Source organism: Mytilus galloprovincialis, chromosome 3, assembly GCF_965363235.1.
Source record: "Mytilus galloprovincialis chromosome 3, xbMytGall1.hap1.1, whole genome shotgun sequence".
In the NCBI taxonomy this organism is placed as follows: domain Eukaryota; kingdom Metazoa; phylum Mollusca; class Bivalvia; order Mytilida; family Mytilidae; genus Mytilus; species Mytilus galloprovincialis.
The window spans coordinates 25,616,921-25,632,408 of NC_134840.1; the positions used below are offsets into that span (position 1 = coordinate 25,616,921).

The 15,488-nt window shown below is 29.9% G+C and overlaps 2 protein-coding genes across 5 annotated transcripts in view; one reads left to right on the top strand and one right to left on the bottom strand.

Moving 5' to 3' along the window:
* Positions 1-1,276, bottom strand: part of LOC143067521 (uncharacterized) — a 39,889-nt gene extending 38,613 nt beyond the window's left edge. Inside the window, exon 1 of one of the 2 annotated variants that reach the window (XM_076240838.1) lies at positions 1,175-1,276. The gene's annotated coding sequence lies outside the window, so the exon portion shown is untranslated. Of the gene's footprint in view, positions 1-968 lie in introns of both variants that reach the window. The other variant, XM_076240837.1, reaches the window with a different exon arrangement.
* On the top strand, positions 1,212-15,488 carry LOC143067522 (uncharacterized). Of its 3 annotated transcripts, none has more exons than XM_076240841.1 (6): positions 1,212-1,343; positions 3,327-3,392; positions 8,021-8,601; positions 10,291-10,460; positions 12,685-12,781; positions 15,177-15,488. In XM_076240841.1, exons 3-6 carry the CDS (start codon positions 8,037-8,039, stop codon positions 15,395-15,397), a joined length of 1,053 nt encoding a protein of 350 aa, XP_076096956.1. In that variant the 5' UTR covers positions 1,212-1,343; positions 3,327-3,392; positions 8,021-8,036; the 3' UTR covers positions 15,398-15,488. The 3 variants fall into 3 exon arrangements, with proteins under 3 accessions (XP_076096956.1, XP_076096958.1, XP_076096957.1); XM_076240842.1 differs by having other exon boundaries at positions 1,272-1,347; XM_076240843.1 differs by lacking the exon at positions 3,327-3,392 and having other exon boundaries at positions 1,261-1,343.

Consider the following 15,488-nt stretch of genomic DNA (forward strand, 5'->3'; position numbering starts at 1 on the left):
TCAATGTTCATTTATCATGACTTACTCCAGTTATTTCCCATTAACTTGGCTTTTCTATGTGAAACAATACACAAGAAAAATAGATCAATCCTCTCCATATTAGTATACTATGCTATGGTAGTTAATTTGTTATAAGTCTGATTCGTTCCAAGCCAATTCACCCCAGATTTGGTCAATTCGTTGCAAGGCTATCATGTATTAATGGTCACTTCGTTCAGACTGCATGATTAAATTCATCAATGTTCATTATTTCTGGGACAAAATAATCTGCGCCTACTTTTTTTAAGGTATATGTTAAATTTTGCCTAGTAGTTTCAGAGAAGATTTTTGTAAAAGTTAACAGACTATCAATGCTGGATGCCAAGTGATGAGGAAAGCTCACTTGGCCCTATTATGACGTCTTGAAAGGCTATTTTATTTAAATTGCTTTCATGCCTTACTGGAGGGTCAAAATGAGGGTACCATCATGACAAATACAGTAAAAATTCTTGCCAAATGACAAATGAATGATGTTGACGGTAGTTTTTAGTACATTTTGTACATGACGATAATATGTACTCTTTCGTTCAGGAGATAAAACAAGCCAACATATTTTGACGAAAAACATTATTGTTTATACTTTCAATAATGGCAGGATTTGTATAGTAAAAAAATCTTTGATAATGGTAATGATAATTATTTGAGCCCTCTGACGAAATCATAATAAAGATATTTTGACAAATCACAGTAAAACTTTAACCAATTAGATGCTAACATAAGCAGAAAAAAATTTGGCACCTGCTGTAAAAGTGCATTTCTACCCTCTTTAATAATACTGGCACTAGCTCTTTTAAAGAATTAAATATATTTTTTCTTTTTTTTAATACCATGAAGCTGCATAATGTTTTATGCCATGAACGAATCAAAGAGCTCGCGTGTGATACTTATTGTGTACATATCATATAAGCAAAATTGACATTCCAACTTACTATGGTCTTCATATTTTCATGCAACTGCAAGTGTTGAAGTCATGAGTTTCCAAGTTTCATGGTTTCAGGGTCACTAAAATTTAAGCTCATTGCTGTGTCACCTTGATTTATTCATTGATGGCCCATTCACAAATATTTAAATGCATACAAATGTTTTCTAACGCGTGTAATGTGGTTATAATCGACAATTTACCAGTAAATCTTACATTAATAACTGTCAATTTTGACGTTCAATTTCCAGCGCCATATGCAATGTTTACGGAAGTCTCCATTTCAACAACTACGCATGTCTGGCTTCCTTACCAACGTGCACCTGTTGAATAGAAATGCTGTCACATTTGTTGGGAAAACATCAAAGTAATGAGAAAAGAATGTGTATGTATGACAAATTTTATATTGCAAATATCATAAAATAATATTCAATATATAAAACGAGAGAAAAAGTAAAGTTTGGGATGCTTAAATTAAAAAACTTGTATAAATAAATTTAAATAGTAATTTTTAAAATGGAAAACTATTTTATATCAAGACTTTTATTCATTGAATTTATAAGAAATGATTACCTGACCATATACAGCACTTTAAGTAGATTTGTAGAAATTATTGATATTAGTTTTACCATACATTTTTGTGTTTTTAAAGGACGAAAAAAATGTGAGATTTACATCTGTAACATTCCAATACTAATATATTAATGTTACAGGTGTTTATTAAAATATTTAATCCAATTAAATGATAAACTTTTGAGTTTGTCTGTGTATTTGTACAAGGAATTGTATATTATATGAAATATTAGGAAATACAACATATATAATATCAGAAGTTCATTACTTAAGACTTCTGATAATCTGTAGTATTTATCTAAAGTTAAGTGTAGTATTTTTGTTTATTTCTTTCTGTTTTTTATATGGTATGTAAGTTTTTAGGGAAAAGGTGTGTATTAATTTTTCCTGTTATTTCATGAGAATTGAGCAGTAGTTGATTAAAAAAAGTTTAGAAAAATTGTGTCATAATTATGCCTTATATTTTGATAATTATTGTTGAAGTAGACCATAATAACAAGATTTATGCTTCCATGTGAGTTAAGTTATCAGGAAAAAGTATATAATTACAATCATTTACTACTAATAAATTTCATGACATGAGATGGGGTTGGGAGATTATTATGAATCAATCTACTTAAGTTTCAACCTTAAGTAATTTAGTAAATGGGCTTTTCTTGTGAAAAAAAAAAAAATGCTTTCAATAAATAACAATCAACTTTTATTTCATTTCTAACAACATTTGTTGTTATTTACTGGTATAAAATTTCGTTATTAATTTTATTAATCAAGTTTTGCTTTTGATACTAATGGAAATAACCAAACCCATTCTGAATGTTTAGTTTGAGACAGATAAATTTATAAAAGATCCTTAAGTAATCCTATCCTTGTATAATTGTCATCATAAAATGTCTTAAATTTTATACTTTTCAAAATCTAACAATCGGGGTCAGGTTAAAAGTGATTTATTAAATAAACCTGGTTACAGAATATTCAGTTTTGTTTACTTGTAATGTTGTAAATGTTGTATCTTTATATCAGATATATGAATGTTGATGTGAAATTTTATCATTCTGTATGGAAAGGTTTGAATGTTTAAGATTTAGTTAAATGGAAGATCCTTTTCTGATAACATTTACCTTTAAACTGAACTTAACTGTCTTGTTTACTTAACCACTTTTGCTGTTGATTGAAGTCTGTAAATAATTCTTTGTTAAGTTTTAAATACTTCTAACATGTTCATAAGTATTGTTAAGAACTTGATTAAATAGCAAGGTGATTTATCAATACACTACAGAATATCTTTCTTAAGGTGTACATACTTTGAAACAAATCAAGAATATTTAAGTTTCGTTTAAATTTAAAAGTGCAATACCGTTGAACTTCTATTGTAATTTTTTTTCTTCCCCCTTGTTCATAAATTGCAACAGATTTAGATACCTTAATCTGAATTGTTTTAATTTTATCATCAATTCAAACAAATGTCATGATTTAGAATTTCCTATTTGAATTTAAGTTACATGTTTACATTTTAACATGTCAACATGGCAATTTTTGTAAATACACCTGCCTGAAATCTATTAAAAATACACTATACATAATCTTTTCATTAATACTTGTTTCATACTGAAATTGAATACTTATATTAAATTATTGAAGCTTTGGCATTTAAATTCTTTGTTATGAATATAGATATTCTTGAGTGGGTATTATTCATTTTACTGATGACAAATAAATTTAAATGATTTTATAGATTGAACAGTGGTATGATGGTAATTTAATATTTTAATTTTACAAGAATTTAAATTTTTTTCAGAATAATTTTAAAGACAAAATACAGATAAAGACTATTAAAAATATTAATTTCTTGTGCCTGATTAAGGTAAGGAAGTGCTTTTGATTTAATAAGTTTTGTGTGTACATGTATCTTTAATTTGTGTATATTATAATACATACAAAAAAGTAACATTTACACCATTTGGTATCTGGTGGGAATTTTACAGTGGTGGATCCAGAACTTTATGTAAGGGGGCCTGATCCAGTCATGCTTCAGTGATTATCTATATAATCAAACAAATTTTTCCCACAAAAAGGGAGGGGTGGGTCCAGGTCCCCCCTCCTGGATCCTTATATGCTGTAACAGAATTTTTAAGGAAATGTGTATTTTCAAACATTAACTATTCAAATCACACTCTAGATTTAATGATTGAATTATTGATACCTGGCACTAAAGTTGAATGCAGTTCTAACTTAAAAAATATATTTTTGAAACCAAATTTATGTAGTTTGCAATTTGTGACATCATTTACCAGATAGAGGGGATCGCCTGTATCCATGCACTATTAAGCGTTTTAGTGATCGTCATTGTGCAGGATAAACTAGAAATAATGGTTGTTCTGTAGGTACTTAATCACAATTCCCTAATGACAGCAGTGCTGACTGTGCATTCGTGCTCCACCCCTGCTTTCCTGACCTTGAATAATTCATGAATATTCATGAACAATTCATGAATATTCATGAATAATATTCATGAATGTTCATGAATATTCAAGGTAACAGTTCATGAATATTCATGAATATTCATGAATGTTAAATGGCACCTTGAATATACATGAATATTGTTTGAACTGAATAAGCTTGAATATACATGAATATTGTATGAACTGAATAACCAAGAATTAACATGAATAATTATCTATAGAATATTCATGAATATGAAATAGGATGTCTTTGAATAATGCATGATAGAATATTCTAGAATCACCATGAATGAAAAATATATATCTATCCCAATATTGAATGCTAAATACATACTCTAGAATAACCTTGAATGTGAATATTTCATGAATATTGAATGGTTGAATGTTCTAGAATAACCATGAATATTGAATGGATGAATATTCTAGAATAACCTTGAATATTGTCATTTGAATGGTTGAATAATCTAGAATAACCATGAATATTGAATGGTTGAATATTGTAGATTAACCATGAATATTGAAATAAGTGTCCTTGAGAGGTTTTTTGAAAACCAAAAGCAAATACAGACATTTAAGTTTAAAATATTTTTAAATCATGATAGCTGTGAAATATGAATTCGTTGGAAAAATTTGGTTGATCATATAGGGAATCACTGAAGCATGACTGGAGTGCCCCCTACTTATGAAAAGTTCTGGATCCGCCACTGTATTGATCCAATATCCACCCGTTTGTAGTACATAAAATTGAGAAAGGAAATGGTGAATATGTCAAAGCGACAACCACCCGACCATAGAGCAAACAACAGCCGAAGGCAACCAATGGGTCTTCAATGTAGCGAGAATTCCCGCACCCGTAGGTGTCCTTCAGCTGGCCCCTAAAAATATGCATAATAGTACAGTGATAATGGACGTCATACTAAACTCCGAATTATACACAAGAAACTAAAATTTAAAATCATACAAGACTAACAAAGGCCATGTATGTATCACATTTTTTTGAAATAGTAAAACACCCATGCATCCCGTATTGCTTGATAAGGTTGGAATTGGGATCCATACTATAAATGGGTGGCTATTGGATCTAAAATTCATGTAGATCAATAAAAGTGACTTTACAGATAAAATTATAAAAATTCATGATTTTAACACAAATTGAAACCTTAAATGTAGACTTTAATGGCCAGGTGGGTAATTTAAACATGTTAAAAGTTAATGATAAGCATACATTGTACATTTGACATGATAATGAGCTAACTTATATCAAAGATCTGTGGGGAAAAAACAAATGAGATCATTCTTATCAGAATGTCATTAAAAAAATCAATGCAAATATTAGTATATTTTGTTTTTTTTCAATATTGGTGCTTTAATTGCCATGCATTATGGATTAAACACATTAATCGTTTATCTGATCATATTCAAATATTTAAATAAATAATAATATTAACATCCTATCCATGAAAAAAATATGGCCTGCATGGTTATCGGAATAAAACCTAAGAATAAAAACATTGACTATGGTCAGCTTAATAAAACCTCACTCAAAAACTGATTTAATAACTATAATATTAAAACTAATGTGTCAGATATAAACTTCTCTTCCTTTCTGTAATTTAAAACTTGCTGTCTCTATACTTCCAACTAGAATTGCTGAATACAGGTGTTAAAATGTTGTCTGCATAAAATCTGTTTCATATAATTGCTGGCAGCTCATATTTAATCCCCTAAAAGTACAAAAATATCCACAAAGAATCAATTGTTCAAGAGGTTATGAAGCAATAAATTCAATAGAAACATTATTGCATTTTGCAGATGTATTGTATCTTACATTGGAAGCCTAAACGCAAATTAAGACCCCCCCCCCTTTTTTATCCCTTGAAGATTATAGTTTTCACCAAGTTTGTTCACCTAATTTAATTTCTACATTATAAAGTAGAATGTGGTAGTGCATTTTTTTAAAGTTATTGACTCCACATTATTAACCTACAGTTTCTCTTTGTACATGAATGTGACAACAACATATACATTCATTACATTAATTGTCTGTCAAAACTCTCTGGTGTTTTCTGAGATTTTAATCCTAAATGTATTATAATAGTGCCTAAACAAATTGCATTTTATAATTATTATAATTATTATAGGTTAAATTAAAATACTTATCTGAAAACATTTGCGTTGTGATTCTCCATTTTGTTTATCCAGCGTATTTTGATGACGTATGCCAGTGCGTTTCCGTCAATGTGTCAATCTCGCCCCATATATTATCGGCCCGAAGTTGATTCGTCCCCGTAACGGCGTTTCAGTGAAACTTCTCAAAACAGGCCGCCAGTCAGGTCACGCAATTACGGCCGATTTGCAGGGTTTGGTTAGTTGAAATTTAAAATCACGAAGAGTAACTTCCCCTTAATATGGGTGTTTTAGAAATATTTTAAAATGTATTTGTTCTAACTCAAATATACGTTTTTCTTTGTAAATTTTAGTATTGTGAATGAAATCTATCGTAAAATTCAGCTGCAACTAGTATTTCATCTTATTTTTTAATTTTATTTTGCAGGAATAAAAAATAAAAAATACCATACTTTAATGATTTTCCCCTAATAATTAGGTGAAATGTTCTATTCAACGCTCAGCCATTGCATTTCGCGGTAAATCACTACTTTAGAATTTAGAGATAATGACACTAAATTGACAAGATGAACAGTACTTAAACAGTTTACAGGTGACCTGACTTACAGACGATCCAAGCTAATATTACATAGCCTTCAAAACGTTGAAATTATATGGACAGGGTACAAATGAATTGTACTGATTATAGCTGTTAGAATTTAATATGAGTACTTTTTCTACCAAAATTACTGCCCATGCATCAGTATCTTATTATTGCTTTAATTTTCAAAAACAATGTTTTAAAGTGCACAAGTGTTTGTTCACAGTTTTTCATCACTAAATGATCAAACTACTCATGAGTTTTTTTGTCATGTGCACTTGGTTTTCCAAAGTATTTCATCGAGTTATATATCATATATAACTGTGGAATACATACATGTACATGTACATGTATGTTATTCAGCATCAACAATCAAGTAAAAATATACATACAAAAGTCCTAGAACAAATTTCATTATCAATTTTTATGCCGTTTAGCACAAATAATTCTGAGTCATTATCATGCAGCTTTATTCATGCTTATTCATGTTTGTCACACAATGGAAAAATATTCTAAGTCCAAAATTTATTCCTCATTATTCATTCTTATTCATGAAATGTATGCAAAAAAATTCTAAGTCCAAACATTCATTCTTATTCATGTTTATTCATATTGACAAAAAGGGTTTTATTACCACAAAAAAACAATTTTGAATGAAGGAAACTTGATTATACTATGATATAGGTAGTGACTAGCATTTTAAGAACATTTATTTGTTGTCTCCAAACAGTTATTAAGAATTCATGTATATTCCACTTAATTCATGTTTCATATTCATGAATAATTTTGACACTGGAATAGTAACCATGAATGGAAGTGGAATATTCATGAATATTCATGAATATTCTACTTTATTCATGAATACATGAATATCATGAAAGCAGGGACCTTCAATGAAGATTCTAAATTATAAATATAACCAAAAGTTGTTAATCTGTAGGATAGTGAAGACTAATGAAAGCTAGACAACTGTAAAAATGTTTCTTTGAAATTTTTAAAACTTTCTCAGAAAAATGCTCGAGCCACTTGACTTTCATACCTTATTATAATTAATGTTTTTACACAATATTTTAATAAGTAGTAAACGATTATTTGCTTCTCAAAGTGTAAGACGCAATAAAAATCGTATGCTTGCATCATCTTACCCAAATATAGATTTAATTAAGTCGACCCGAACATTTCAATATTTGTTTGTTTATTTTTAAAAATACCGGTTTGTTACAAATCACAAGTACATGTTAAGATCCGACTAAATACCGATATCCCGATATAGTCAGGCAAATATGCTATACTATTACTTGAAATTTGTTATATATATTGCAGTATCTTAGTATGTCCCATGGCAAGTCAACCTAAAAAGTCAGCTATGAAGAAAGAGTCTGGCGAAAAGGGAGATAAATCTCGTCCAGCCTCATCTAAATTAACAAAAAGGGAGTCTTCAGCCAAAATAGTAAATAGCAATACAAATGGATTGTTTAGCAAATCAAAACAAGATCAAATACTCAAAGACAATTCAGAGTTACAAGCTGAAGTCAAATCTTTAAAATCTAGAAATTTGGAACTAATGGAAAGATTGAGACTTATAACAACTGATATCGTTGAACATTCCAAATCAAAAGGGTACAAATATAGTTCTAGTACTCAAAACATGGATGTGCTTGATTTACCAATAGGAAATATTTCCGAACTTATTGAGTTTTTGACACATGGGAAAGATCCTAGAAATAGGGCTTCTATAGAAACACGGGTAGAGGAACTAGAAACCAGAATTACTCATTTGAATATGGAATTAGCAAAGATGTTGGAACTGAGAATAAACTATGAACATGGACTAGATGCTATTCAAAACTGCAATAATTTGTTTGATGCTCAAAATAGAGCAAGATTTTTGTTATATGAAACAAGTAAGTTAACTTTTGATATATTGCTTCTAGTAGAATATTGGTCATATAAAACATAGACAATCATCTTGGTATTTCCTTTTTTTTTTTTACTAACCATGGTACATCTTTCATAGTTTTCTCCATTATTACATAATTTATCTTAATGTGACAACAAGGATAACATACCACAATTTAAAGTTTCTTTCATGGATGATATTGTTATTTACATATATTTTTTTTTCTTTCTGAAATGCTCTGATTTGTAAAATGTCTCCATGTAAAGTACATTGTAGCTTGCCTCTCAATTTTATTTTATGTTGATTTTCAAATACTCTTCATATAAGGCAGCTTGTCTTACAAAGAATTTGTTGTATTGTTGATCCTTTTGTTTGAAACATACATGTACAATCCATCTTCATCAATACAAATGAAATATTTGCAACAACTAAACTAATCAACTGCATGCAATTATATAAGAAAATATTTTGTTGATTATTTTCCCTATCACAATTTCCTTGTTAGACAGTTATTATCTCCCTTGTTCACAGTTACATTCTCCTAAAAGTTTATACATTTTTATCTCAGGGAAGTAATATTTGATAGATTTCCTCTTTGCACAATCTATTTTAAATTTATAACTTATTGATGTGCATATTTATAATATATAATATAAACAACACAAGTATAGATCTCCAGGCTTAAGTTGCTTTGTAGGCTTATTTGTAAATCATATAATGCTGTGTGAAATTATGCATTAAATTAAACATTACAAAAAGTATACAATATCAAAGAAATCTACATGGAATAGCTGTTTTTCACAAATGTACTGTAATTTATAACAATGACTTCTTAAATTCTTGATGTGTTTGTTACATTTAGCTATGAGCAAATTCTCTACCCTGCAATAGGTTCCTAGTCTTTTTAAATCTTTAAGTATAATCATATATATGTTTAGATTGACTATATTACACATAATTATGATTAATTTATTATAATTATGTTGCATGTACCAGTACTAAATTATTTCTTGGAATGGCTAAGGGACGACATCAAAAGATTGATGTAGGATAAAAAACTTAAATCAAATAGTTTTGGGGAGGGGGGGGGGGGGTCAACATTGCTGCAAGTTTTGTTAATCTAAAATCAATTGAACATATATCCATATAGGTAAATCAATTTTTCCCAAATCAAGTTAAGAAGGGGGGTAGGGGGGTCAGCGAAAAAACTATGTGAATTAAGTTTTTTATCCTACATTGAACTTTTGATGTCGTCCCTAAGTATGGTATATAAATGAAATAATTTTTTTCCTTCATGTGCATTTAATTGAGTCAAACATATGCATGACATCTACAATGTATATTTAAAGTTACTAAGATACTTTCAACAGATGTCAAAATAGAAATAAGAAGAATAAAATGAGTAAATATTGCATAAATTTACATGCTATAGCTATTTTATCATCAAAGAATTAAATTTTGCATATTAAATAGGACATATATCTCCTGAAATCGAACGTATGATTAAGATTGTTCATGCCAATTAATGTTAGAAGTCTGGTTCTAGTGATGCTTAGTTAATGAACACCCAGAGACTAAAGTTAATCCAGTCAAATGAAATCATGGATCATGGTGATGCCTTTACTATATACCCCAATTTGAATACAAAGTTGAAGATAAAATCACCTAAAGTTGACTCTGTTTGTTATTTCAGAAGGTAGTAGGCTGTTTACTTTCCTAGAAAAAGACCAGTTTGGTGTTAATGAGGAAGAAATAACTAACAACCACAATACCTCAACTACAGTGACAACCTCAGAAGTCAAACCTAGTATTACTCATACTGAGTCAATTATCAAAAAACTTAAAACCTTAGATTTAACACCGGTAAGTCAATACTAATGAACAAATTCAGAGTTCTCTCAACTATTAACGCTTTAAACCTTAGCCAATACTTAAACAATCTTTTAACCTCAGAAGTTAGTATTACTCAGTATTAATATTAATAAACTCAAACTGTTAGATTTAACACCCATAAGTCAATACTTGAACTATCTCTTAACCAAAAGTTTATATAAAGAAAATTTGTTTCCTCATTCCTTATCCTATTTTGACAAATCTTACATAGTGAAAAATGTAAAATCTTTTGCTTGCAATGATTTAAATTTTTGGTTGGGCTATCAAAAATTAAAAAAAGAATGATCTCCATCAGATTTAAATGAAAGAAAACTGAGATTTCAAAGAGAGTCTCCATACCATCATGTCACACAATAGTATATAATCAATCTAGTTTGTCACATAATCTGAGATAAATAAGGTAAAGAGAATAGGAAAAGGTGGACAAAGGTTCTTAAATTTACTTAAAACGTAAAGTACAATAGCATTTTTCCTTGATTTCTTAATGAACAACACAGATTATTGTCGAGCCTGCAACTTTTGTTGCAGAAAGCTCGACATAGGGATAGTGATCCGGCGGCGGCGGCGGCATTAGCTAACTTCTTAAAAGCTTTATATTTTAGAAGGTGGAAGATCTGGATGCTTCATACTTTGTATATAGATGCCTCATGTTACGAAGTTTCCGTCAGTCACATGTCCAATGTCCTTGACCTCATTTTCATGGTTCAGTGACCACTTGAAAAAAAAGTTCAAATTTTTTGTAATGTTGAATTCTCTCTTATTATAAGTAATAGGATAACTATATTTGATATATGCATACCTTGCAATGTCCTCATGTCTGTCAGACAGTTTTCACTTGACCTCGACCTCATTTCATGGATCAGTGAACAAGGTTAAGTTTTGGTGGTCAAGTCCATATCTCAGATACTATAAGCAATAGGGCTAGTATATTCAGTGTATGGAAGGACTGTAAGGTGTACATGTCCAACTGGCAGGTGTCATCTGTCCTTGACCTCATTTTCATGGTTCAGTGGTTATAGTTAAATTTTTGTGTTTTGGTCTGTTTTTCTCATACTATATGCAATAGGTCTACCTTATTTGTTGTATGGAACAATTGTAAGGTGTACATGTCTAGCGAGCAGATTTCATGTGACCTTGACCTCATTTTCATGGTTCAGTGGTCAAAGTTAAATTTTTGTGTTTTGGTCTGTTTTTCTCATACTATATGCAATAGGTCTACTATATTTGTTGTATGGAACGATTGTAAGGTGTACATGTCTTGCGGGCAGATGTCATGTGACCTTGACCTCATTTTTCATGGTTCAGTGGTCAAAGTTAAGTTTTTGAGTTTTGGTCTTTTCATCTAATACTATATGCCATAGGTCAACTATATTTGGTGTATGGAAATATTTTATGATCTTTATGTCAGTCGCACAGGTTTTATTTGACCATGACCTCATTTTCACGGTTCATTGCACTGTGTTAAGTTTTTGTGTTTTGGTTTATTTTTCTTAAACTATAAGTAATAGGTCAACTATATATGTTGTATAAAAGCATTGCTAGCTGTACATGTCTGTCTGGCATGGTTCATCTGACCTTGACCTCATTTTTGAGGTTCATTGGTCTATGTTTAGTTATCTTGGTTAATGTTAAGTTTATGTGACAGTTGTTATAAAGCTTAGCTTTATACTAAGGACTATCAACATAATATCAATGATTAGTATAGAAGGCGAGACATTTCAGCGTGTGCACTCTTGTTTTTTCTAAATGAACAACGCAGATTAACCCTTTCCTCCATTAAAATTATTTTTTAACACACTTGATTCGCATAGGATTTTTTCTATAAAAAAAAATCATCAGGTTTAAAGTATTAATATGCATTTGTAAAACATATATTTCATCAATGAAATTCCAGTCAGATATTCTCATGAATATATATCCTTTTTATATATTTGATACAAATATTATTAAGTCTGATTCAGATTTGTCTTAGGTAAGACGTTTCAACTGAGGCACTACACAGGCATCAAAAAACGTCATTATGGAGTAAAGGGTTAATAAGCCTATCAATTACAGCTATTGATCTAGAAAAATATTGTTTGGACTGTTCAAAAATTTAATTGTGAATTTCCTGTTATAATAATTGTAAATTCATTTTAGATTATAACTATTCCATAAAATATAAATATATCTGTTTGTTTTTGCGTTATTTCAGCCCATTAACAAGTTACCAGGAGAAACACATATAAAGAAAATGGACAAAGACCTTGAGCAATACATTATCAATGAACTAAGTCTCTGTAAAGGAAATGGTAAGTAAATTGAAAATGGAATTTATATTGTTACAATTTGTATCAAATATTCATATGAAAAAGGCTGAAATAAATAACTCTTAAATTCTTTCAACAAAGTGCATGTTTGCATTGTGATGAGCAAATTGGCAATAGACCAAAATTATTTTTAAAGCATTCCATATAAAATTATTCACAAGGATTGATCAATGATTACTTTTTAACGTCCAGTGTCAAATATTTCATGGGAACCAATAACAATTACTTTGGGTTCATTATTTTTTCATGGGGTACTAACTTTAAAATAAGTGGATTTCATTGATATAGGAAAACCATGAATGTGAATATTCAATGAATAAAATTGAGAATGGAAATGGGGAATGTGCCGAAGAGACAACAACCCGACCATAGAGCAGACAAGTATAAGTTTTCTATTAATTTGTAAGCACAAAAATAAATAGACGTGAAAATACAATTTTTCGTCAATCCAAATTAATTGGTACCCACAGAAACATATTAATCCACAATGCTACTAAGCTATTGTCAAAAGCTGTCACCCTGTTACTGGATTTTTTTAAAGACTCAGTGACATACAACCTTGTCAAGATGTCCATTTTTCAAAAGCTTCCAAGATATAGGACTGATATGATATTATGTTATGGATAATATTTCTTACTAAACAGCTCTGCATGGGCTCACTTTGACTTATATATTTTGGCTTAAGTGATTTTTGGAAGTATTTACTTTGTTTCTAAATTAAGTATCCTTGTTTATGTTACAGTATATACAGTATATTCTTTGTCACTGATTTATTGAATTAAGGTAGATCATAAGTAAATGTTTTTTGAGACAGAATTTTCTTATACTTTGCCAAAATGAAGATTTTACTATGCTTTTTTCAAAAATAGGATAAAAAGTATGGGTCACCATGCTATTTTTCAAGCTATGAGGCATTGAAAATTGCCTAAACTTGGTTAGTTTGTTCATGAAAAAACACATAAGAGTGCATAAAAAAAATTATATGAGATAAAATTTTAAAATAAATTGTGAGAAGATAGGTTTCATAATATGTTTTAAGAAAATAAAAAGGAAACATGGTGTCATCGAACTTGTTTTCTTGCCACAAGTAAAACTAAAAAAATTCCCTATTAGCCCAGTATAGATTTTGTACTAAAAGAGTTATCTCCCCTTAAATGGCTCATTTGAAAAAAATGATTTTAAAAACCGAAAAGGTATATATTTGCTAAAATATTTTGAATAATACAATAAATCAACAAGTTTTCTTTATATAAATAAACAGTCTAACCATTAAATTGCAAATCTGTTTCCAAATTTGCTGATTTGGGAAAATAACTAGACCGATTTTGTACTGTGATTGTACAATCCAAGATGGCGGTATACCATGAATCTTCCTTAAAATATAACAAGAATGTGTCAATAGTACACAAATGCCCCACTCGCATTTTCATTTTCACTGTGCAGTGGACCATGAAATTGTGGTCAAAATTTTAATTTAGAATTAAAATTAGACTGATCATATCATAGGGAACATGTGTACTAAGTTTCAAGTTGATGTGACTTCAACTTCATCAAAAACTACCTTGACCAAAAACTTTAACCAAAACTTTAACCTTCGCACTACCATTTTCTATGGTCAGTGGACCGTGAAATAGGAGTCAAAACTTTAATATGGCATTAAAATTAGAAAGATCATATCATGTGGAACATGTGTACTAAGTTTCAAGTTGATTGGACTTCAATTTCATCAAAAACTACCTTGACCAAAAACTTTAACCTGAAATGGGACGAACAGACAGACGAACAAACGTACAAACAGACGAGCAGACCCTCAGATCATCAGACCAGAAAACATAATGCCCCTCTACTATCGTAGGTGAGGGCATAAAAATAAGGAGAAGTAGTATGATTGGCAATTAGACAACTATCCACCAAAGGTCAAATAAAGTGGATGTTAGCAATTAAAGGCAACTGTGCAGCCTTCAACTATTAGAAAAACCAATACTCTATAGTCGGCTTTAAAAGTCCTTGACATGAAAAATAGGAAACAAATTCAATCGAGAGCACTAATGGCCTATAATTTATAATGATACAAATTTCTTGGGTAAAACTATTCTGGAAGTTTTAAGTACTGTGGATTCATTAATATTTGTTGGATATCAATTCTCATACATTTTCATGGTTATAAGCAAACCACAAATTTAAATGTTCAACAAATTACAAATTTTCTAAAGCAATGCATGCAGTCTTTGCCAAAACAACTTAATTAGATATCCACAAAAATGCAAGTTTCTGTCAAATCAAGAAAATTGGTACCCATGAAAAAGAAAGAAACAGTAAAACAGGAAGTTGCAGATTTATATAATTGTGATTTAACTCGAAACGATTCTATTTTTAGGTGCGGATTGGAGACTGTTTGCTGAGAGAGTAGGGATATCTACAGAGACCGTGGTTCAGTGGAAAAAATGGAAGTTAGAATTACCTATGAAATATGTGTTAGAGACTTGGTCACATAGTCCAGCAGCTACAATGAGAATGTTACATAGACATTTAGTCTCACCACAACTTAAAAATACTCTTCTTGCCAAAAGAATAAGCGATTTTTATAAAGTTGATTAGTAATGATATTATATGAATGCAATTATAATAAATTATTTATGAAAAACCCTGCACAAATAATGAATTAAAGGAATATGTATGCATACTGGTA